The 26,175-nt window shown below is 41.7% G+C and overlaps 2 protein-coding genes across 7 annotated transcripts in view; both read left to right on the top strand.

Annotated features, from left to right (window-relative positions):
- LOC129695915 (urea transporter 2-like) overlaps window positions 1-15,722 on the top strand; it is a 33,152-nt gene extending 17,430 nt beyond the window's left edge. Inside the window, exons 4-8 of one of the 4 annotated variants that reach the window (XM_055633376.1) lie at window positions 7,045-7,234; window positions 10,567-10,714; window positions 11,105-11,239; window positions 14,002-14,051; window positions 15,338-15,722. In XM_055633376.1, coding sequence (XP_055489351.1) covers window positions 7,045-7,234; window positions 10,567-10,714; window positions 11,105-11,239; window positions 14,002-14,051; window positions 15,338-15,505 — 691 coding nt within the window. In that variant the 3' untranslated portion in view covers window positions 15,506-15,722. The remainder of the gene's footprint in view (window positions 1-7,044; window positions 7,235-10,566; window positions 10,715-11,104; window positions 11,240-14,001; window positions 14,052-15,337) is intronic. The other 3 variants (XM_055633384.1, XM_055633403.1, XM_055633393.1) reach the window with 3 other exon arrangements.
- A 724-nt stretch (window positions 15,723-16,446) lies between these two features.
- Window positions 16,447-26,175, top strand: part of LOC129695897 (urea transporter 2-like) — a 147,448-nt gene continuing 137,719 nt past the window's right edge. For all 3 annotated transcript variants that reach the window (XM_055633349.1, XM_055633355.1, XM_055633342.1), the window contains exon 1: window positions 16,447-19,921. The gene's annotated coding sequence lies outside the window, so the exon portion shown is untranslated. The remainder of the gene's footprint in view (window positions 19,922-26,175) is intronic.

The raw sequence follows: 26,175 nt of genomic DNA on the forward strand, positions 1-26,175 counted from the left end.
GAATTATAGACGAGGTAGCCTTAAGGGGCTGTCCCACTGCGGCGACCTAATCCGCGAGTTCTGGCAAGTTTGCCCTCGACTCATACTCGCAGCATGGTCGACACGAGGTCCTAGGAGGTCTTTGTAACTCTCCTTCATGCTTGAGGGTTGTCCCCGCATACTCGAGGCCTCAGCTAGGTTGTGCCGTATTTTTCAACATGTTGAAAAATGCCCTGAGTAAAAAAAGATCGCCATGGAAAAAATCGATACTTTTTTTACTCGTACGTTTAGTCGAAGTAGGTCAGAGAAACATAGAAAATAGGTGCAGGAGTAGGCCATTCGGCCCTTCGAGCCTGCACCGCCATTCAATTTGATCATGGCTGATCATCCAACTCAGTATCCCATACCTGCCTTCTCTCCATACCCCCTGATCCCTTTAGCCACAAGGGCCACATCTAACTCCCTCCTAAATATAGCCAATGAACTGGGCTCAACTACCTTCTGTGGCAGAGAATTCCACAGATTCACCACTCTCTGTGTAAAAAATTATTTTCTCATCTCGGTACTAAAAGACTTCCCTCTAATCCTTAAACTGTGACCCCTTGTTCTGGACGTCCCCAACATCGAGAATAATCTTCCTGCATCTAGCCTGTCCAACCTCTTAAGAATTTTGTAAGTTTCAATAAGATCCCCCCTCAATCTTCTAAATTCTAGCGAGTACAAGCCGAGTCTATCCAGTCTTTCTTCATATGAAAGTCCTGCCATCCCAGGAATCAGTCTGGTGAATTCTCTGTACTCCCTCTATTGGAAGAAGGTCGTAGTAGGTCGGCATGTTACTCGTAGGTAATTGAGGGTAGCCGAAGGTAGTCTTCAACATAGTCGAAGGAGGTCTTCAACATCTTCAACATGACATTTTTTCAAACTCTCCTAAAGGCTTCTAAACTCGCGAATTAGGTCGCCGCAGTGGTACAGCCCCTTAACATCGGTGGTGGGGAAATGCTGAAGTCAATTATTAAAGATGTTATAGCAGCGCATTTGGAAAGCAGTGACAGGATCAGCCAAAGTCAGCATGGATTTATGAAGGGAAAATCATGCTTGACTACTTTTTTGAGGATGTAACAATTAGAATGGATAAGGGAGAGCCAGTGGATGTGGTGTATCTGTACTTTCAAAAAGCATTTGACAAGGTCCCATACAAGAGATTAGTGTGCAAAATTAAAGCACATGGTATTGGGGGTAAGGTATTGACAGGGACAGAAAACTGGTTGGCAGACGGGAAGCAAAGAGTAGGAATTAACGGATCCTTGTCAAAATGGCAGGAAGTGACTAGTGGGGTGTCGCAAGGCTTGGTACTGGGACCACAGTTGTTTACAATATATATTAACGATTTAGATGAGGGAATTAAATGTAACATTTCCAAGTTTGTGGATGACACAAAGCTGGGTGGCAGAGTGAGCTGAGAGGAGGATGCTATGAGGCTGCAGGGTGTCTTGGATAGGTTGGGTGAGTGGGCAGATGCATGGCAGATGCAGGACAATGTGGATAAATTTGAGGTTATCCACTTTGGTGGCAAGAACAGGAAGGCAGATAATTATCTGAATGGTGTCAGATTAGGAAATGGGAAAGTTCAACGAGACCTGTGTGTCCTTGTTCATCAGTCACTGAAAGTAAGCATGCAGGTACAGCAGGCAGTGAAAAAAGCTAATAACCTTCATTTTGGCCTTCATTGCGAGAGGATTTGAGTTTAGGAGCAAGGTGGTCCTACTGCAGTTGTACAGGACCCTGGTGAGACCATACCTGGTGTATTGTGAGCAGTTTTGGTCTAATTTGAGGAATGACATTATTGCTATTGATGGAGTGCAGCGTAGGTTCACCAGGTTCATTCCTGGGATAGCGCGACTGGCATATGAGGAAATAATGTGGTGACTGGGCTTGTATTCACTGGAATTTAGGATGTGATAGGATCTTGTTGAAACATATAAAATTGGATTGGAGGCTCGATGCATGAAAAAATGTTCCCCATGTTGGGGGAGTCCAAAACCAGGGGTCACAGTTTAAGAATAAGGGTTAGGGTTAGGACTGAGATGAAGAAAAACCTTTTCACTCAGAGAGTATTGAATCTGTGGAATTCTCTGCCTCAGAAGGCAGTGGAGGACAATTCACTGGATATTTTCAAGGGAGATGTAGATTTAGCTCTTAGGGCTAACGTAATCAAGGGATATGGGAAAAAGCAGGAATGGGGTACTGATTTTGGATGATCATTTTGAATGGCGATGCTGGCTCAAAGGGCCGAATAGACTACTCCTGCACCTATTTCTATGTTTCTATCAGGGCATTTTACTCTTTGTATTGATCACGGCATGTAGCAAGTTCCACATTTTCATTCTTTTGGATAAAACAATCTGCTTTTCTGATCCTGTGATTTGGATTCACCTATAAATGGAAATATCTTATCTCCCTTATCTGATTTTTTGATAATCTAAACGTCTATATCTGGTCACTTTCAGGCATCATGTTCCAGCTGGTATTGTTTTTTTAGGCATCTTTAATCTGTCAGGCGGGCTCTTGTAAATGCCAGTCTATCATTAAATAACTCAGCAGGTCATAGATGCTGCCCGACCCACTGAGTTACTCCTGCACATTGTGTTCTAAGCAAAATTCTAGCATCTGTAGTTCCTGTGTCACCTCGCCATCCTTTCTAGAATGTCAGAGCCAAAACTGCACACAATCCTCCATAAAATCAAAAGAAATAATGAATACATTATTTGCCTGCCTTTAAATTCTGCTCCTCTGGAAATCAACCCCAGTACTTGATTTGGAATTTTGGGCCTTGTCTTCCTGCTTCTAATGATGTCAAACATGTATTCCATTTATGTGAGAAATAGAACCAAGTTAGGACCTGGTGCCTGCTCCAACATTAAATAAAATTATGATATTTTACTTCAGCAGTACTTTCCTGCAAAACCCAAATCGCATAGAACATAGAATGGACAACAGTACAGTACAGGTTGATGCCAAGTTCAACTCTCATCTGTCCACGCATTATTCATATCCATTCCCATGTGCCTGGCTAAAAGCCCATTAAATGCCACTATTGTATCTGCCTACACCATTACCCCCCCAGCAGTGTGTTCCAGGCATGCACCACCCTCTGTGTAAAAAATCTGTCCTAAAAAACTTGTCCCACACTTCTCCTCTTACCTTAATGCTGCGCCCTCTAAACATTGATATTTATACCCTCGGAAAAAGGTTCTGACTGTCTATCCTATCTATGCTTTACATAATTTTATATATTTCTATCAGGTCTCCTCTCAACTCGAACTTTCAAAGAAAACAATCCAAGTCTGTCCAACCTCTCCTTGTAGCTAATATCCCCTAAATGAGGCACCAAAACATGGCGGCGCCTGCATGTGTAAATATGCAAAAGGAATTTCACTATGTACTTTGCACATGTGGCAAATAAGGAACCATTGAACCATTGGACTTTGGACTAATTAGTACTTTTAGTACCTTTAGTACTAATTAGTACTAATTAGGTCACATTCTGGTAAACCTCTCTGCACCCTTTCCAAAGCCTCCACATCCTTCTTGTATTGGGGCGACCAGAATTGCAACATTAACTGTAAAAGCCTTGACGAGAGCCTTGAAATCATGGTATATGTTCTATGAGAACTGGGGATCGAACTAAGTACATTTTGCGAAATGTCTTAAAATGATGGTTTTGATGAAGTGAAAGGCACCCTCCCCTTCTGTGATTCCTCCTTCCCGCTGACTCTACGACCACATCTTAACCCAGACCTGTTACCACAGCCACGTTTGGTTTCTCGAGACTTGCCTGCGCCTCCATCTTTTACCTCGTAGATTCCAGCAAACTTCAAATAGCCCTTGCTTTCCCACTCTCTCCATCCCCTCTCCCTTCCCAGTTCTCCTACCAGTCTCACTCTCCGACTACATTCTATCTCTGTACCACCCACTCCCCTGACATTAGTCTGAAGAAGCGTCTCGACCCGAAACATCACCCATTCCTTCTCTCCAGAGATGCTGCCTGTCCCACTGTGTTACTCCAGCGTTTTGTGTCTAGCGGCACAACTACTGTACAGTATATTCTCTTCTTGATTGATGATGAAAAATGTATTTCTAGTGAATGGTTGATCTACATGCAATTGATTATCATGGTAAATTATGGTATGAATATGGTTATTGACATAGCCAACGATAAATGCAAAGAAGATAGATCTGCATATTATTAACTAATATTAATAGAAATAGAATATTTGTTTTGATTAAACTATATAATCGACTAATAATTGGCATAACTAATGTTTCCATTATTACATGATAATATGTCATGGATCTGTTATAACTTTGGCAAATGCCAGCATGCAGCTGGTTTGCAATGAACACAATGCCACAATTAATGTGCATACCACATGCTCAGTATCATAACTCCATTACACTTTTCCTTTCCATTATGCCAAGAATGTTCAGGAGATAGACAGAATGCAAGGAGGGATTATTGGAGATCATGGATATGTCAATGCAGATTACTCTATTTCACATTTCCCCAAGTCCTTCAGAGCATAGGTACAGTGAGGCCTATGAAACACGAAGCTTGTAACAGAAAGAGTATCTTGAATATTAAAAGTACATTTCCGCACTTTGGACCTACTGTTCCCTGTATCGTGTTTCTTAAGATAATCAAACTAACAGTTTTATGGATAATTTAGCTTTGGACTGCAGTATTAGGCTAGATCTTTCAAAGAATGAACACCTCAGCATTAGATTTGTTAGGCATGACCTACCTACCATAATCCCTGTGTTGGCTTGGTTTTATTTCGTTTTTTCTTGTTAAATACACTTGAACAGCTTCCTTTGTGATTGACTTTATTGCCGCTCCATTTGCTCAATAATGCATAGGATTTTTAATCTAACTGGAATGCTTCTTTTCTAATCTTCTGTTGGTTTCCTTATTAGCGTAGCTTATTTTTAGCAATAGTTCACCTTTCCACTGCTTTCCTTTAATCAAGCATTATATGATGCATTTCATCTGGCCTAATCAGTTAATTCAAAGTTAATCACTCAATTTTTATATTTTCTATTACTAATCATTTTCTCCATGAATTGAGATGGCAAGTATAAGAGAATTTTATGACCATATTGAAAATTTCCATTAGTAAAAATGCCATTGTTTTATAGGCATAGGGTTGATCCATAATACTTGCATGCTAAAAACATGAAAAACAAAATCTTGCGTCCTTTGAATTTTTTTAAAATAATTTTTTCATTTGAGAAATCTCTTGTTAATTAGATCTTAGGTGAAATCTAACCAAAACAATCAATTTTAAAAATAACCTTTTTTCCTATGCCATCCACCTACTGCCCTACAGTTCCCATTGTAGTTAGTATGGTCTCTGAATCTGTACCTTGTGGCCCATCACCACGTGCTCATGGTGATGGAGACAACATCTAATTTGCTCTAGTGAAATGATCAGTAACCTCCCTAAGACTACATTTGAACACCGAATCAACCAGTCTGGGGGAGCATAAAATCTACTCCTGCTGCTAGTTTCTTATAGAAACATAGAAAATAGGTGCAGGAGTAGGCCATTCGGCCCTTCGAGCCTGCATCGCCATTCAATATGATCATGGCTGATCATCCAACTCAGTATCCTGTTCCTGCCTTCTCTCGATACCCCCTGATCCCTTTAGCCACAAGGGCCATATCTAACTCCCTCTTAAATATAGCCAATGAACTGGCCTCAACTACCTTCTGCGGCAGAGAATTCCAGAGATTCACCACTCTCTGTGTGAAAAAAGTTTTCCTCATCTCGGTCCTAAAAGATTTCCCCTTTATCCTTCAGTACATTCAGTACATTATATTCTGTACATTATGTACATTCAGCAAGACCAACATTCATTTAATTTGCAATAGAAAGAGGGTGGGGGGCAACATTGTTTGGACAAGGTGAATCCTTTGGACTGCCTCCAATGCCTCTATGTAATTTTTTAGGTATGTGGACAAAATCTGCTTTCAGTATTCCAGGCATGGCATTACCCACATCTTGTACAGCTGTAACTAAACCTCCATATTCTTAAACTTCCCTATTCTTAAATGTAATAATAGCTAACATGTTATTTTCCTTCTTACCTAAGTTGGACCTGTCTTCTAACATGTTGCACGACAAGATCCCTCAGAACTTCAATTATTTGCAGTCTCACTCCATTCAAATAATAATCTGAATTATGTTACTGGAAGGATGTTACTTGCAGTTATCTGCCTAAAGGTTAATACAGGAGACAATAGGGCATCGTGATTCCACATCCAGTTAAATTGCAATGTAAAGGGCCTGTCCCACTGTATGAGCTAATTCAAGAGTTCTCCCGAGTTTCCACTGATTCGAACTCGGAGAATTACGGTAATAATCGTAGGTACTCGGGGCTCTCGTGGACATTTTTCAACATGTTGAAAAATCTTCACGAATCTTCACAAGCTTACCATGTTTCCCAGGCACCTACCATTAGCGTTACGAGCCGCTGAGAGATGGCCCGAGCTCCGACGTAGCCGGTACATACATTCTACGTGCTTACCACAAGTTTGATTTTTTTTTAACCTCGGGTGAGCTCCTGAATTACTTCGTACAGTGGGACAGGCCCTTAACTCTTTTTAACAATTCCATCCCAATTATGCCCCATTCGTGCTCCCTTACGGAATGTCTGGAGTAAATGCCAAATCTATTCAGTTCATTGCACTGTTCATCTGTGTATGATATAATATCTATGATGCAATGATGATCATCAGTTCTTCTCTTTGAAAATGTTTACCATAATTTCTCCACAGTGGGTAATGCGTTCACATGCCACTGATTGTTCCATTTTATATTTTTGCAAACTGTTTGGGGGATAAAATCTGAAGTTTTTGTCCTAAGCTACTTTTGGGTCTCCTTGATTTTAGAAAATCTTTATCTACCATTAGCAATTGACGTTCTAATTATTAATGATTTCATAGCATTTATTTTTAAATGCAATCAGCTTTATATTTGCATTGAAACCTATTTCTTTTTACAGTCCTGTGCTTTCTAGTGCATTAACCTCCGTGATGAAAAATTGGGACCTGCCAGTATTCACTCTGCCGTTCAATATTGCTGTATGGATGTATTTGGCTGCTACAAGACACAATATTTACCTTCCCCAGAATTTTATTCAACCCATAAATCCATCACCAAACTACACATGGTCAGAGCTCAATGTTCCAATGGTAAGCAAAGTGGTACTGTGGAATCTTATTATGTAATTGTTGATTCAGTATACAAGGTTGGCGAGTTGCTATCACATTTACCTACATGAATTTGTGATCTTGCAGTAATAGATATCAGGCTAAGAAGAAAATAATAAAGTGTTTTAAATATTCCTGAATATAAGTTTTAAAGATACAGTTTTAGAGTCCTGATTTTGTTTTAGAGATACAGCAGGGAAGCAGGCACCTCAGCCTACTGACTCCGCGCAGACCAATAAATCAATGATTTCATCCTTCATTCTGAGGAAGGATCTTGACCCGAAACGTCACCCATTCCTTCTCTCCAAAGATGCCGCTTGTCCCACTGAGTTACTCCGACAGTTTGTATCTATCTTCGGTTTAAACTAGCATCTGCAGTTCCTTCCTACACCTTTGCACTAGTTCTATCCTGCACATTAGGGACAATTTATTGAAGTCAATTTACCTACAAACCTGCACATCTTTGGAATGTGGGAGGAAACCAGAGCACCCGGAGGACACTCTCGCAGGTAGAACGTACAATCTCTGTACAGATAGCACCCGTAGTCAGGATTGAACTAGGATCACTGGAGCTGCAAAGCAGCTAGTCTACCGCTGTGTCACTGTGTCACCCCTTTATCTCTTCTACATTGGGCTTCAAGAAGGTGTTCAACAAGGACAAGAATAGGAAGATGGTGTAGATTGGTAGCTTTGATTGATGACATTATTGCCTTGTTGAAGAGAGATGTAGACGTGTGAGGTGAGAGGCGGCATGTTCAGGGTCGACATGCCCAGATCATCACGTTGGAGTGGGTTGTTGGAGACCCAGCGGCAACCTGGAGCTCAATTAGATTGGGCACCATACCAGGTGTTTGAGCACTTGGATTGGACGGTAAATTGAATTGTCAATATGGCCTAGCCTGGCTGACCCTGGACGACCCTGCAACCCCATCCCAGTGCTACCTCCAGGACAAAGGGCATTATGGTCAAGTTAAGACTCGGACATTTCTAAAAACTTTAAACTTGAAAGGTACAAGATGGCACCGAGGTACAACATCTACTGTTCTCACACTCATATAGTTGAGTATGATTATGCCTATTTATAGTTAGGTGTGTTTACTGAATTGGATTCAAAAAAGGAATTACATGTGAATTACAAGTACCATTGAACCATTTAATATGGTTTATTAAATTGAAACAAATCTTGATCAGGAATTCAAGGATCCAGTTGCAGAGATGAGTGCTAACATGAAGTCCATCGAGTTTGGTGATAAGCTTGGATGGTATAATGGCATTAAAGGCAGAGCTGTAATCTATGAAGAGAGTCTGACATAGGTGTCTCTGTTATCCAGTTGATCTAGCGATGAGTGCAGGACTAGGGCAATGGCATCATTTGTGGACCTGTTGTGGCGGTAGGCAAACTAAAGGCAAACAAGGCCACTGGGTAGACTTGATTTAATGTGTTCCATAACTAGCCTCACAAAACATTTCATGATGATGGATGTCAAGACCACTGGACGGTAGTCATTTGAGCCTTGCTTTTCTTTTGCACTAGGATGATGGTGGTCTTCTTGAAGCAGGTGGGTACCTCTGAATAGAGTAGGGAGAGATTAAAGATGTCCGCGAATACTCACGCAAGCTGGTCCATGCAGCTACTAATGCGCCTGCCCCATAGGCGACTTTTTAGGCGACTGCAGGAGACCATGCAGTTGCCACAAGTTCACGGGTAGTTGCCGAGGAGTCGCCTTCATGGTCGTGAGGAGTTCCCGCATTCTGGCAACTAGTCGCGACCTCATTATGTTCGAAGTGGTGTTAGGTAAATTGAATGGATTAAAGGCCGATAAATCCCCAAGGCCAGATAGGCTGCATCCCAGAGTACTTAAGGAAGTAGCCCCAGAAATAGTGGATGAATTAGTGATAATTTTTCAAAACTCTTTAGATTCTAGAGTAGTTCCTGAGGATTGGAGGATTACCATACACTGTGCTTTAGCCGTCTTAATTACACGCCCAACCTTCCTGTTCATCGTGGTGTGTGTCTGTATCACCTTGGCTTTGCACCATGTGAATTTCATTCAGCCAGCGCTTTGGCCCGCTTGCCCTGTCCCCCGCCTGCATAACGGGCTGGTGAAGGAAGCGGTGTGTGTGTGTGTGTGTGTGTGGTGTGTGTGTGTGTGTGTGTGTGTGTGTGTGTGTGTGTGTGTGTGTGTGTGTGTGTGTGTGTGTGTGTGTGTGTGTGTGTGTGCGCGTGTGTGTGTGTGTGTGTGTGTGTGTGTGTGTGTGTGTGTGTGTGTGTGTGTGCGTGTGTGTGCGCTCTTGTGTGTGTGCTGTTTGTTTGGCGTGTGTGGGACAGGCCCCTAAGGACACAGCCAGGAACTCTGTCTGGGTCCGTTACGTTCTGTGTGTTTACCCTCAGGATGGCTGATCTAACCTCTGCTACAGTTACCCTGGGGAGAGGCACACTGGAGTCTGAAGGACCAGGTGTAACCGCCCTGTTGGCTTTCTGCTCGAAATGAGCATAGAAAGCATTCAGTTCATCGGGTAGGGTCGCACTATCACCAATGATGTTGCCTGACCTTGTTTTGCAGCCAATTATCTTATTCACACCTTGCCGCATTCTCCCTGTCTCCGAGTGATGATACTGGGACTTATGTTTGCCCTGTGAATGTACCTCTCAGTTTATCCATGGTTTCTGGTTAGTGAACACTCGGATTGACTTTGTCAGCACACGGTCTTCCATGCACTTGCCGATGAAGTCAGTCACAGCAGTGGGGTATTCATTCAGGTTAGTCGCAGAATCCCTGAATATGGACCAGTCCACTGACTCAAAGTAAGATGTCATCCACATCGGTTGACCAGCATTTCACAACTCTCTGTACCGGATCCTCCTGCTTCAAAGATCATTTCCTGTGGTTAAAGACTCAGCAATTGGAAAGTTTCTTTATTTGCTTTGTCCAGATCCTTGCAGATCATGAATAACTCCAACAAGCATTTCTCATCGATCAATGCATCATGGAAAATAATCCCATTTGTGGGATTCTTCAATCCATCCAAATAACAGAAGCACTTCTTTGTTACAACCTCCCTAATTAATCTTTACTACACCCTAATTACATCCTTTTAACATTCCTTGAGAGAGGATGTAGAAATGACAGTAAACAACTAAGGAAGGAAAAGAGATGTGCAGCAAAATAAAGTTCTGAGGTAAACATTGTAATAACACGGTGTCATATGGTAAACAAAACTTTAAAATGGTATATTTCCATGACAGCTTCCATGTCGTTTTCTCTTATAGATTACATTAATTAAAATATGAATTTTAATCAATTTTTTTTTAGCTTCTGAGAGCTATTCCAGTGGGAGTTGGGCAGGTTTACGGCTGCAACAATCCCTGGGCTGGCGGCATTTTCCTTGTTGCATTGGTTATCGCATCTCCTATCGTCTGCCTGCATGCTGTAATCGGATCGTCTCTTGGTATATTAGCAGGTAAGATCATAACATTTTGCATCTGAAAATACTGGAATCGAAAACATATGAAGAATATTGAGAGCTCTTGGTTTTGATAGTAAAGTGGGAATCATCTTGAGTAATGAAATGCAACTGTCCACGCCGTGGAAGTATTTGTTACAAAGCAACAGAGGGTGATTTTAACTCCTGTTGCTTGTGATTCAACTAGTTACTTAAGTTTACTCAAATTGTACATAAAGTACATTTGTACATAAAGCATTCAATGGAAAATGTAATGCACTTTATCATGTTACTTTACAGTAGTAATTACGTAACAGAGATACTTATACATAAGCAAAATAAAAAGATACTTCTGATATGGAGGTGAATAGTTACATGTTTTGTTTTGGTATTTAACTTGTCTTTTAGGATTATCCCTGGATTCACCATTTCAGAAAATCTACGATGGATTGTGGAGCTGCAACAGTGTCCTGGGTTGTATTGCAGTGGGTGGAATGTTCTATGCCCTGACATGGCAGACCCATCTTTTGGCAATACTATGCGGTACATATCAATCTATCATGAAAGGTTTTACATAAGATCCATGGTTCCAGTCTATGAATATCAATCACATCCTGTAATTCCATCAGAATTTAGAATAGATAAATGAAAGAATCATATATAAACATGATAATTTAATGTTAATATTTTATTATTGTGATTCTTTTTGATAAAGAAATCATATTCTCACAATACTTTTCACAAAATAGCTTGTTGTCATTCTTCTCTCTATATTAAAGTTCCATGTCAAAACAAGGTTTCAAACAAAGAAATTGGCTAGATTTTCCAGAGAAATACTAACAGTTTCGCACAGATCTATTATTTTCACTAAATGTATTCCAAACTTGCTAACAGTTGTTCAGCAACATTTTCACAACCACATTCCATGCTCGTCCAGCACCAGAGTGCAGAGATTTCGCATCTTCCTGGGCAACTCACTCCAACAACATGTGCCAAGTGAGACGGTGCAAGCTGCTCTCCATTACGTTCACAAAATGACTGAGAGGAATTAAGGTGTCTATATAATTAGACACATAATCATTTACATACATTTGCAACTTTTTAACTGTTGTTAAATATTTTAATTTTATCATAACATTTAGAAATATTTGTGACATTTTAACAATTTTGACAGTCAAGGAAATTGGGCTTGTGGCTTCAATGTTTGTAGATGTTTATTCCACAGTGTTTGTGGGCAGGGCGTGTTCTATTTTTCCACCAACCCCACCATTATGAGATATATGTGCAAAAGACCCTGCAGTTGGCACAGAGCTTGCCGCTGATGTTGGATCTGGTTTAATCCAGCAAATTCTCACAAAAGATTCAAAATAAATTAGTGGGAACTTTGGCTAGAGGGCAAAATCCAGGCCACTGAACTCAAATAATAAGACATATGCAACTTCAATTTTTTTTAAATATTGTGATCTACTTAGTACATTACCATGTTATTCCTTGAATGTACGATGTTCCCAAATGATATATATTCATGATGCCCTAAATGTTATGCATCATGGATATCTCATCTGATGGCATTGTGGTCAATGCAACCAAGTAAACAAACAATGGTGGTGGCCAAAATTAATGGTGTAGGGGATACTACACTAAATATTCTACCACAAATCTATTTGGCCACCAGTTTTTGGAGCAGGAAGTATTCGTTTATGAGCTGGCAAACTTTTCAAGAATAATGGAGAAGAAAGGGGAAATTGTGATTGGCTGGTAGTTTGCAAACACAGTCTTATGAGGAGTGCATGATAACCTGAAATTGATTGACAAGGAAATGAGGAGAGGGAACAACTTATGATCTCAGTTTGAAAGTCTGCAATTCAACCAAAAAATGAGGAAACATTTACAACTTCAAAAGCAAGATGGCAGAGTTCCATCAGTTAAAAATATTCTAGACTACCATTAAAGAAACATAAACTTTGACTTATTCAGTTACTGGCAAGGGTTGGATTCTTGAGCAGGAATGCGGGTGGTTGGGTTCAATCCTTCAAACTGAGATTGTAGATCCAATCCCTCAAAAAAGGATCCTAAATGTCAAATGGGGGTGATAAGCATTGTTGGATTGTTTTCACGGATTGCTTTCATGGGAATGTTATAGGATGAGGTGACACCTGATGGAAGTATCAAAATATCATGAAAGGCCTTTTTTAACAGGGTGGAAATGTCGATGGCGAGTGGGCATAGCTTTAAGTAAAAATGGGTTTAAAGAAATGAAATGAAATGAAATGATTCAATTTATTGTCATTGTCAGTGTACAGTACAGAGACAACGAAATGCATTTTTAGCATCTCCCTTGAAAGGGAGACACAGGGCGTCGCGGTGTGCCCGCGCCTGCCGCCGTAACATTCCATTACAGGCAAAGGTGGGTGAAGTGTCTTGCCCAAGGACACAACGACAGTATGCACTCCAAGCGGGATTTGAACCGGCTACCTTCCGGTCAGGGATCTTAGGTGGTGCCTCGCGTGTCATTTTTTAAATACAAGCAGTAGAATACTTCCCAGAGTCTGTTATTTAAGAGTCTGTTAGATAGACTCATAAAGATTCACGGAGTGGATGAATATGGATCACCTCTGCAGGTAGAAGAAATTGGTTTAACTTGGCATCATGTTCGCCACAGACATTGTGGCTTCAACTTCCAAGATTCCAATTTCTGAAAGTCCTCCATGAAACCTCTCTACATTTCAATCTGACTATTTCTTTATGATGCTTAAAACCAAACTTTTGGCCATCTATCCTATTGGGCCAGAACACGCAGCCACGTCATAGAGAACCAATGGCTGGCAGGAGGTCTGACCTCAATTCAATATGGACTTCCATCACTGAGCACAAGAATGGAATTCTGGAATACACAGGAGATCAAATGGATGAGCATTGAATTGCTGTCTGCAACCTTGAACACTATATTAAGTCCAGGGTGTTCCATAGATTGCTGAAACTGGGGAATTAATAACGAGGAATTTCTTTTAACATTTTTACGTTTTATTCATGTTTGGCCGGCTTTTTCTGAATGTCTCTACTCTAATCAGTAAAAAGGACTTTGGCAGCATGATTCAGCCTATAATGTTTGTTCCTGTTTGGTATCAAATTTTGTTTAGTAATATTCTTAGAAGGCACGTTGTGACATTTTCATTTAGATAGAGGTATTATCAAAGTATTATCGCCCGATAATTGGTATAGCTTAAAGAAATTCTCTACTAGAATGCTCTATTATAAAATTAATCATTATCTCATATTTACAAAACAATGTTTTCCTCCATTAGCAATTTTCTGTGCATATTTAGGCGAAGCGCTGATGAATACAATATCTGTGGTAAGTTGTGATCATTAAACATCAAAAACAATATTAAAGTAGTGGTGTTTTACATAAAGTTGATCTAAGCTTGAGCCTGAAATTATCTTCCAGCTTTTATTTACAGATGCACTTTTTAAGGCTATTTTGCTCATCAGTAATACTTTCACTTTGAACAAATCCTGAAATCGCTGATGTGTCAGGAAGTTCGCCTCGTTTGTAAAAAAAATGGGTTCTTGAAGAGGGAAACATTTGGGGTTTCTAATGACACACTTGCAAATTTGGAAACGTTTTCTCATTATCAAACAGCCTGCCCATTTTCAAGAACCTATTTTTTTATTATTAGCATCCTCCTGACACATCAGAGACCTAGAAACAAGGAACTGCAGATGCTGGAATATTGTGTACAGCACAAGGCAGCATGGTGGCATAGCAGTAGAGCTGCTGCCTTACAGCCCAAGAGACCCGTGTTTGAACCTGACTATGGGTGCTTGTCTGTATGGAGTTTTTTATGTTCTCCCCATGACCTGTGTGAGTTTTCCTCCTAATTCTTTGATTTCCTCCCACACTCCAAAGACATGCAGATTTGTAGGTTAATTGGCTTGGTATAAAAGATAAAATGTGCAGGATAGTGTTAGTGTGCAGGGATCGCTGGTTGGTGCGGACTCAGTGGGCCTGTTTCTGCACTGTATCTCTAAACTAAACTAAACTAAACACAAAGTGCTGGAGTAACTCAGCAAGTCGGGCAACATCTCTGGAGGACATGGATAGGCCTGACCTGCTGAGGTACTCCCGCACTTTCTCATCAGATTCTGCATCAGAAATCTATATTAATGGCTGCTGCAAAATGAGACACTGCCTACAACAGCATTGAAAGTCAATTTTCAGTCCATGGTATGATGTATACATAAGAAAGTATACAACTTGTGACATTAACCAAAATAACCAGTTGGTTTTAAGAAGCAAAACATTCATCACTTTCTTTGAGGAAAGAGGATGTAAGACACAGGACATTTTTGAGTTTGCAGATCCAAATAGCCCAGAGCATGAAAATGCTGCATATTCATAAATTGTATAATTTGGCTAAATGCTGAACAATGCTCGTTTGAGAACATGTGACATTTTTCACATGGCAGATCGAGGAATCAGCCTCACTGACAGTCAACCTTTAATACGCCCAGTTCTCTGACTATTCTTTCATAAATCAGTCTGTGCACAAAATTGGTTAATGCATTGGAATGCACGGCTTTTTGCTGGAACCTTTTTGAAAGAGCTTTACTTCACCGTTATGGTTTGCTGTTTTGCAGATTGGATTACCTGTATGTACTTGGCCGTTCTGCCTTTCTACAATTATTTTTCTTCTGATGACCAGTAACAACAGAGCAATTTATAAATTGCCACTCATCAAAGTCACCTGCCCTGAGGAGAACAGAAAGTTTTACAAGGATATGCGTAAACATGAACAACCCGAATGAATTGATGCATAATTTAAAAATCTTAATGGATTATCTATGTTTTATACCTGTGCAAACCACATTGTTTACCTCGTTCTTTCATGCTATTTGATATTTTCAATAGTACATGTTAAAGCTTTATTTAATTTTTGATTATCAAGAAGTCAATGAAGATGCTACCATTTTGGGGTACCTTTTCATGTTAACTGATAACATTATGCCAAAGAGACCAACATATGAAATAGTAAAATAGTCACTTTAGAACTAAAATTCGAAAGCAGTTCATTATACAAAGAATGTTCTATTTGTCTATGTTCTACGTTAAACCTGAAACAGTCATTTCACTATGATCTACCGATCACACAGAAAAACAATACTAAGACCAACCATTTCTAACTTGCTAACATTGCTTGACTCAACCCCCAGTATAGTCATAAAGCTATATAGCAGGGAAACAGGCCTTTTGGCCCAACTCATCCAATTAGTTCCACTTGCCTGCTCCTGGACCATACGCATCTAAACCTTTCCTATCCATGTACCTGTCTAAGTGTTTTTTAATGTAATTGTACGCACCTCTGCTGGTTCTTCTGGCATCTCGTTCCATGTACAGTATGCACCACCCTGTGTGTGAAAAACTGAAATCAGTTCTTTATACAAAGAATGTTTAACATTCTACTGATATGAATGTCATCTGGATGTGAAAATAGAGCAGTTGGTTTTATTGATTCAAGAGTTACCGAATTGTTTTTGATGGGAATGGATGGAAATCATGGATTGATGAGCTACATGGATAATCAGAGCAACAAACAAACTGAAGAAGAACCTCAGCAAGTCCGGCAGCATCCATGAAGAGCAATGGACAGTCGACATCTCAGGTTGAGATCCTTCCTCTGGACTGAAAGAGTGGAGAGGGGATAAACAATATTGAGAGGTGGGAGAAATTTTTGGCACATGGTAGTTAAATCGAGATGAGGAGGGATGGATTGGTAAAAGGAGTTACGTGGGGGAGAAAGGAGTGGAGATAACAACAATCGCTGGGGGCATGATTAGTAGAGGTAACAGGGCTCTGCAGATGATGGAAAAGAAGGTGGAGTACGGGAGTAGCTAAGGAATGTTAGTAGCTAAGCTACTAACTACTCATTTAACCAACTTCGCTTTCAACTCCTCCAAATTTATACGAATCAAAAGCATAGCCGTGGACATGGCCAAGGGCTCCTGCCATTCCCTGCCTCTTCCTTGGTTACATTGAATGTTCCCTGCTCCAAATCCATTCTGGCACCACTCTCCAACTCTTTCTCCACAACTACATTGGTGCTGCCTTCTGCAGCCATGCAGAACTCATCAATGTCATTAACCTTGCCAGTAACTTCCAGCCTGCCCTCAAATGCACTTGGACCATTTCCAGAACCTCCCTCCCCCTTTCTTGATCTCTTTGTCTCCATCAAGGAGACGAAGCATCCACGCAGATTTACTATAAACTCACTGACTCTCACAGCTATCTAGACTACATCCCTTCCTACTAGCTTCTTGTAAGGACACCATCCCTTTCTCAAGCAAAGCAAAAAGTGCTTGAGGAATTCAGTACGTCAGGCAGCTTCTGCGGAGGGAATGAATATCCAATGTTAGAGGTCGGGACCCTTCCTCAGGCTGATTCACTTGGATTATAACAATCTGAAGAACAGTGTTGATTTGAAACGTCGTCCACCCATTCACTCCAGAAATGCTTCGGCCTTAAATACAAGAGAAGTGCCGAAAGACTGGAGGGTGGCAAAATGTTGTGCCTCTTTTCATGAAGGGCTGTAGGGAAAATGGCTGTGAACTTAAGCTGGTGAGCTAGTTGGAAAGTTACTAGAGAGTATTCTGAGGGATAGGTTATACAGGCATTTGGCTGGGCAAGGGCTGATTAGGGGTGTACGTGGGAGGTCGTGTCTCAGAAATCTGATTGATTTTTTTGAAGACGTGACTAAAAAGGTCAATGAGGGCAGAGCTGTAGATGTTGTGTACATGGTCTTCAGTAAGGTGTTCGACAAGGTTCTGCATGGTTGGCTGCTCTGGAAGGTTAAATCGCATGGGGTCCAAGGAGAGATAACTGAATGGATAGCAAATTGGCTCCATGGAAGGAAGCGGAGGGTAATGGTGGAAGGTTGCTTCTCAGATTGGAGGCCTGTGACTAGTGGTGTGCCTCAAGGTTTGGTGCTGAGCCTGTTACTGTTTGTCATCTACATCAATGATTTGGATGAGAACATACAGGGCAAGATTAGCAAGTTTGCTGATGATACAAAAGTTAGTGGCTTTGCAGGCAGTGAAGATGGTTGTGAATGACTGCAGGAGGATCTGGATCGATTGGCCAGGTGGGCGGAGGAATGGTTGATGGAATATAACTGAGAAGTGTCAGGTTGCATTTTGGAACGTCTAACAAGGGCAGGACCTACACAGTAAATGGTAGGCCTTTGGGTGGTGTTGTAGAGCAGAATGATCTTGGAGTACAAATGCATGGTTTCTTGAAGGTCGATTCGATGGTAGATAAGGTGGTCAAAACGGCTTTTGGCACATTGGCCATCATTAGCCATGATGAGTATAGAAGTTGTGAGGTCATGTTGCAGTTGTGTAGGACATTGACGAGATCGCATTTAGAATATTGTGCTCAGTTCTGGGCACCATGTTATAGGAAAGATATTGTCAAGCTTGAAAGGGTTCAGAAAAGATTTCCGAGGATGTTGCCAGGACTAGAGGGTGTGAGCTGTAGGGAGAGGTTGGGTAGGCTGGGTCTGTATTCCATGGAATGCAGGAGGATGAGGGGTGATCTTATAGAGGTGTACAAAATCATGAGAGGAATAGATCGGGTAGATGCACAGAGTCTCTTGCCCAGAGGAGGGGAATCGAGGATTAGTGGACATAGGTTCAAGGTGAGGGGGAAAAGATTTAATAGGAATCTGAGGGGTAACTTTTTCACACAAAGGGTGGTGGGTGTATAGAACAAGCTGCCAGAGGAGGTAGTTGAGACTGGGACTAACCCATTGTTTAAGAAATAGACATGTACATGGATAGGACAGGTTTGGAGGGATATGGACCAAGCGCCGGCAAGTGGGACTAGTGTAGCCGGGACATTGTTGGCCAGTGTGGGGAAGTTGGGTCGAAGAGCCTGTTTCCACAATGTATCACTCTATGACTCTGCTGCCAGACCCACTGAGTTCTTCAAGTACAGAGCAGTGTTTTGATCATTGATCCAGTATCTGCAGTTACTTCCTGAGTATCTGCAGTTACTTCACAATTGTTCCTGAGATGAGGCTTTCCATTCCAGAATGTTGGAGATATCCTCTTCCTTTAGGAAATGGGCTTTAACCTCACTGTTATTTATGGTGCTCTCAAGCACATCTCTGCACATCTGCTCTCGCCCTGCCTCCTCTCCTGACTGAATGGGGATCCCATTGTCCTCACCATTCACCTCACCAGCCATTGTACCCAGCACGTCATTCTTCAACATTACGGCAGCTACAACATGATCCCACCAACTGTCACATTTTCACATCCTCACCTCTTTCTGTTTTCTATGGGGACCACTTTCTCCGTGACACTCTGGTTTGCTCATCCCAACCCTCCTCAGGTGTTTTCCCCATGCAAATGTAGGGATACCTGTCCCTAATCCTCCACCCTCGCTACAATCCAGGAACCCAAGCAACCCATCCAGATGAGACAGAGATTCACGTGCACCTCCTCTAACCCTGTCTATTGCGCTCTCGATGCAGCCTCCTGTACAGTGTGAAAAAGAAGCACTGCTGAGGCAACCGTTTTGCTGAGCTTCAGTCCATAAAAGCCATCCTGAGCTGTTGTCAGCCAATTCAATTCCCTTCCACATTGACCTGACTGTCCTAGACCTCCCCCACTACCAAGGTGCAAACAAATACAAAGTAGAGGAACAGCACTTCATATTCTGCTTCCTTAATCTACAAAATGATGGCATGAACATCAAACCCTCTAATTTTAGGTAGCCTGCTCCCCTTCCATCCGTTCTTCCATTCATACTCTTCTTTTCCACAAAACCCTGCCTCGTCTCACCAGCTTCTTACCCACCCACCCCATCTGCCCATCACTCCCACACTCCTCCCATTAAGACCCTCCCCCATCTGCCCATCTCTTCTCTCTTATTTGGTTACACACTCCGCCTTCCTTTCCCTTCAGATTCAATCATCTGCAGCCCCTGGTTACTACCATCAATTATGTCTCAGCCTCTGCTGCTCTCTCCACCCCTCTCTCCCCCACCTGACACGGTTCACCAATCCACCCCTCCTCAACTGGATCCACCTATCATGTGCTAGCTCTTGTTCTCCCCCCACTTCTTTATACTGGCCTTCTTCCCTCCACTCTTTCAGTCCAGCAGAAGGATCTCAAACCAAAACATCAACTGTCCATTTCCCTCCACAGATGATCCTTGACCTGGTGAGTTCTTCCAGTAGTTTGTTCTTTGTAGTCGTTTGTAACTACATACATAACTAGCCTTCCTCAACTACACTTACAGTAGCTTGAATTTATATTCAACATACTGCACTTAGCATCGTACAATCTGTGCTAGTACTGTGGAAGCAGTTAACTAAATTAGCATTGCAATAAACAAATTGATGTCCGTTCAAAGAAACTTAGTCATTTGTGTCTTATACATTGTATTGCTCTGTCATTTATGTGTTAAGCTGTTTTTGTACTAACAAAGGAAGATGGATGTATATTTTGAAAGGAAGGGAAGCGTAATAGAATGAATGGGATAGCTCCGTCACTGAGTCTAATGCCCTTTCATTGTGTGTTAAAATTACTTCAGTTTTAATCGTCATGGTCAATAGGCCAATCAGCTTGAAACAATAGATGTGGAAACTTCCAGTATGAGCTTGAAATAAATGGACATAAATCTGTCTGATTTTGTTTACTTCCATTTAGACCCATTTAGGAGAATATGCAATTAAAAGGTGGGGTCACATTCACCATTCCCCCCCTTCCATATATCCAGGGCTTCAGTGCTGGCGATGATGATTTGACAAATACATTGATGCTGGTCTGCTTATTCTGAAGTATATGTGGAACTTTCGCAACCCATTCCCCCAGCCAGACTGAATGACAACAACAGTCGGCAAGTTCCCTTCCAAGTCACGCATCTTACAAAGTTCACTGAATTTAACTCTTTCAATGCCTTGAGCAAAAAAAACCAACAAAGTGACGGAGGAATTCAGCAGTTTATGCAGCATCTGTGGAGAGAAATAGACAGACGGTGTTTTGGGTCGGAATCTTTCTTCGGACTGTTTCAGGGTCCTGACCCAAAACATCATCCCGTCCACGGATGCTGACTGACCTGCTCATTCCTCCAGCAGTTCGTATTTTGCTCAAGATTCCAGCATCTGCAGTCCCTTGTGCATCCCACTTTTCTCTTTTAATGCCTTGCCCAATGGCAATGTAGGTGCAGTTTCATCACATGGACAGAGCAGTTCTGGGAAATGGCTCACTATCTTCTCAAGGAAAATTAGAGATCTGCAATAAGTACTAAACTTGCCATTGATGTCCATATCCATATCCTATGAAAGAAAAATAGTCACCCAATAAATAACAGCCCTATTTATGAGCACAAATCCACATTAGATTAGTACAGATTATTTGAGTAAAACAACTGATATTTCTGTCTAATTTTCAGTTTTAGCCTCACATCCTCATGCAGCAGAGCTATGATAATATTGTGACCAGGATGCATGGATGTACCAAGATTGATAAACAGAACAATCACACAGCACAGCTTCCATAAATAGTTTAGCGCAATCCCCATTATATTCTGAGATGTTGTCTACAAATATATCCGTGCAAACTCAGAGGATATTGCAAATGTCACCCGCACATTAATACTATCCAACACCCACTAGGGACATTTTTTACATTTACCAAGCCAATTAATCTACACACCTGTACGTTTTTGGAGTGTGGGAGGAAACCGAAGATCTTATAGGCAACCTGCGCAGGTCACAGGGAGAACGTACAAACTCCATACCGACAGCACCCATAGTCTGTGTAATTCTCTGCCTCAGAGGGTGGTGGAGGCAGGTTCACTGGATGCTTTCAAGAGAGAGCTAGATAGAGCTCTTAAAGATAGCAGAGTCAGGGGATATGAGGAGAAGGCAGGAACGGGATACTGATTTGGGATCATCAGCCATGATCACATTGAATGGCGGTGCTGGCGCCAAGGCCCAAATGGCCTACTGCTGCACCTATTGTCACAATATAATTGAATAAATAACTGTATATTGCCATAAATATTAAATCAAATTCAACAAAGAGCATAATATCTACTACAAGTATTACCCAAATCCCTATTAATATCCCAACAAATACCCCGTAAATATCACAGCAGATAACCTAATAAAAATAAAAATGTAACTAAGATAAACTATGCTTCATTAATTACCCTGATATTCCACAGAAAGAATGAGAATGCTACACTGTTAAATGTCACAGCACAGCACACATCATAGTGATCCGGATGGGACTTTATAATCTGCTGGTTTCATGGTCACTCCTAAAAATATCACTAGACTAAGTGTCACATGGGACGCCTGGTCCCCCAACGCAACCCGTTCCCCCAATGCGATATTCCACCACTCACCCATTCCCCCAATGCAACCCATCCCCCCAATGCAATATTGCGCCACTCACGCAAAGCCCCCGACTATGCCAAGGCTCAGTCAGTCTCCCCCTCCACCCTCCTTCCCCCTCCCCTCCCCTCCCCTAATCCCCCTCACTCTCCCTCCAAACCCTCAGTCACTCCCTCCAGTCCACCCTCTCCCCCTGCACTCTAGGTCAATCACCTCCCCCCATCCGCTGTGGTTTAGATCCCCACTCCCTACCTCCCCTCTCCCCCCTGACAATTGGACCGGTTCTCCTCATCACGTGTCCCTCCCAACCCCTGTGTGAGATCAATCTGAAACCGTGCCTCAAATCTTTACCCTCTGGCCCTCCCCCAATCCCACTCCCAACCCCTTTCTCCTACTCTCCCTCCCTCCTCCCTCCATCTATTAAAAGCTATCTGCAGTACCTTCCTGCACACAGCCGCATTCGCTCAGCCCGTCCCCGTCCTGTCCGATCTGAAACCGTGCAAACTGCTACCACCCGCAACTCACTGTCCCTCCCTCGCTCTGCCCCGACCAGCTGCCGCCCAGCCCGTCCCCCCCCCACCCAATGCCCACTCGCTCATCCCCCCCCCCGCCCCCGCCTAATATATATATAGAATATACTACCAATTGGAACAAAACTTGTTTTGCACTCGCAGCACAGGAGAACGGTGAGTAACCTGGCGAAAAATCCTAGCGCTAACGTGCACTTTTTGCGCAAATAGAAAACCCCGCAAAGCGTAAGAGCACAAGATCAGAGAGATAGATAGATAGATAGATAGATAGATAGATAGATAGATAGATAGATAGATAGATAGATAGATAGATAGATAGATAGATAGATAGATTCTTTCTCAATTTTAATCTTGCAAAATCCTTGGTAAATATGATCCATACATAACGCCATACAATTCTTAGGATATCCAATCATCAAAGAACAAAGAAACAAATATCATAAACATAAGTTAAACTATGAGCAAAAATACAAAGTGATGGAGTAAGAGGTGATTTTTCGGGTTAGAACCCTTTTTCAAACTAAGAAGTCTGAAGAAATCTGCTAACCCAAAACAATCATCTATTCATTCCTTCCATAGATCTGTTTGACCCACTGAGTCACTCCAGCACTTTATGTTTTATGTGACTCCAAGTTTAAATATATATCATAGTCGAGAATACATAAAAATCACAGCAAAAATGAATCTTGCATCTCGCAAGCACAATCTCGTAAGCATAATCTTATGAATTCAATGCAACGCTCAATCTGTCTGTGATCAATCTGTCTGCCATAAAACTCATTGTGTTTATATTCATTATAGGACAGTTACAATCAGTAAATATCTCAGCAAATACCACGTGCATATCGTAGCTGCCTCATCAAAAATATCAGAGGACTTTCTCTGTAAATTTTGTGGGATATATAAAACACCTGCAAATCAATATATATTGCTATCCCTGATTTCCTTGGCAATATAGTATTGTAACTAATGAAGTACATATGGGTAAGCATAGTGCACATGCTATACAAATGTTCTAGAACAATCCAAAATAAATACAAAAATCTATCCCATGTATGTTCCAGCACAGGGTGCAATTTATGTTCTCCACAATCTTATCAATTCATCATACCCTACTGTATGTCTTCAACAGCCAGTGACCCAATCCCAAATCTTAAGGGGTATAACTATCAACAATTGTAGTAGATATGTGCAGAATTCCAGTTCTGTCAGCACTATAGCATTTAACACAATGTACAAGAAGGTGAGAAATCCATTAAACCCATGGAAACATGCCATATAGGACAGATTGGCTTGGCATCTGTACAATTTTCATGCACAGATCTTTGGCAAGCTCTGTAGAGAGCAATCTCGACACTATCCCCATTCACGCATGCAAAGCTCAAGTAATTTCAAGAGTCCTTTGCACCTGCTGAAACTAACCATTTTGTTGATTGGCATCATCTCTTAGATAAACTCTTAAAAGTATGGTGAAAAAGATGTTTAAGCCTTGCTGGAAATTAATCCATTGAAATCTTGGCGAAAAAGCTGGGTGAAAATTCCTTTGGCGGAGATGAGGAGTTGGCCAGAGAGCATAATCCTGGGTATTGGAGTAACCTAGCAGATCATGCAGCATCTCAGAAGAACATAGATAGGTGATGTTTTAGACAGAAGTTGTTTCCTAACCCAAAACATTACCTATCCATATCCTCTAGATATGCTGTCACTGTAGCAGTTTGTGCCTTTTTTATGTAAACCAGCATCTGCAATTTATTACATCTCCTAAAAACAAGTGGTGATACCCTTTTTGGCCCATACTGCAGGAGGTTTAACATTTGGTTACACACACCGTAGCCAACATCCATAGAAACAGTAATAAACCGCCTGCCTTATTCCAGGCAGCTGAACCATATAATTCTAGGAGAGAAGGCACTATATTAAATCTATATCATTAAAAGTATCATCTTGACCACTTCCTGTTTGCACTGCATATTGATTTTAGAAAAAACGCTACCATTTACGGCTGTGATTTTTGACCATCTTACTCAGAGTCTCCCTCCGCTGTGCATGACGAGATTTGTCCCATCGATGAAAAATAAGAGACTTATTAATGTTTAAAAAATGTTGAGATTCTCTCTCCGGTGAATCATGTCATGAAGGTCACACCCCTTCCGGTGGGAGGGAGAGGGACTATAAAACCCGGAAATGTGGGCGTGGCTCAGTCTCTGCAAGATGGAGGAGCGAGAGGTCACGACTCTCTGTCTGAGCTGTGAATCAATTGAACACACTGAATATCTACTGAATTGTTAGTGTGGTTTTTATGTGGTTTTCATATTGTTTTGTGGTGTTTTATGGTGATTTCGCCCTGCTGGAAATGGTATTAAACTGCATTTGAATTTGGTGGCCTTGCACCCTGCATGAAATGGTATAAAACTGCACTTGAATTTGGTGGCCTTGCACCCAGCTTGAAATGGTTTGAAACTGCACTTGAGTTTGGTGGCCCTGCACCCTGCTTGAAATGGTAGGAAACTGCATTTGAATTTGGTGGCCTTGCACCCTGCTTGAAATGGAATTTCAAGGAATAGCCATGAGTCAACTGCCAGCCCACCAGCCGTGAGTGAGTGAGCTGCCAGCACACCAGGCTTGAGTGACCGAGCTGCCAGCCCAAGAATCCATTCGGCCCACAATGTCCATACTAGCCCGCTGGAAACCCGTCCCTTCAGCCCACAACACCCATATTAGCGCTCCAGAAAGTGCGCCCCCTCCCACCCCTCCACTGGCCACCAATATTGGAATTGGTGGAGAGGTGGAATATTGCGTTAGGGGACCAGCCCTCCCATGTGAACATGGGACCCAACGGGTCCCACTTAGTCTAGTATCTATTATTTCTTTCCACCATGACTTATCCCATATATTGGAGGCTGGTCTGGATGCATGAGATGAATTGCCAAGTTTGGGTGGAGTGTTGCAGCAAGGTCAAGGGAGCAGCCCACATTGTGCAAGGGCAGCAGATTCTCAGTACCAAAGGACATTAATGATCCTGATGGGACTTTATAATCTATTAGTTTCATGGTGAACATTACTAAAATCATACATCAGATCATTTAATTCATAAAACTTGCTTTCTCCAGGAGCCACAGAGTTACGTTGTTAGTCCAGATCTTTGGATTATTAATCTGGTAATTTAGCCACCATGCTACCATTGTGTTTTAATGTTGTCATATAGTGATGCACACTACAAATTTGTGTGAGTATGATAACCAGAGATTCAACAATATTGTATGAATAATCAGAGGTTCTAGAGCATTGCGTGAGTATAAAAACCAGAGATACTTTGACATTTGCAGAAATGACCAGAGGTTCTACAACACTGTGTGGAGATAATAGCCAGAGGTTCTAAAGCATTGTGTGATGATAACCAAAGGTTCTAAAGCATTGTGCAAATATGTTGTCTGGTGATTCTACAGGATTGTATGAGTCTCTTAATGAGAGACTAATCTGGAGCAGTTCATGGAGATAGCTCCAGTCCATTATTGTAAGACTGTTAATGATAGGAGTAAAT

The sequence above is a fragment of the Leucoraja erinacea genome, chromosome 1 (genome assembly GCF_028641065.1).
Source record: "Leucoraja erinacea ecotype New England chromosome 1, Leri_hhj_1, whole genome shotgun sequence".
Lineage (NCBI taxonomy): Eukaryota > Metazoa > Chordata > Chondrichthyes > Rajiformes > Rajidae > Leucoraja > Leucoraja erinaceus.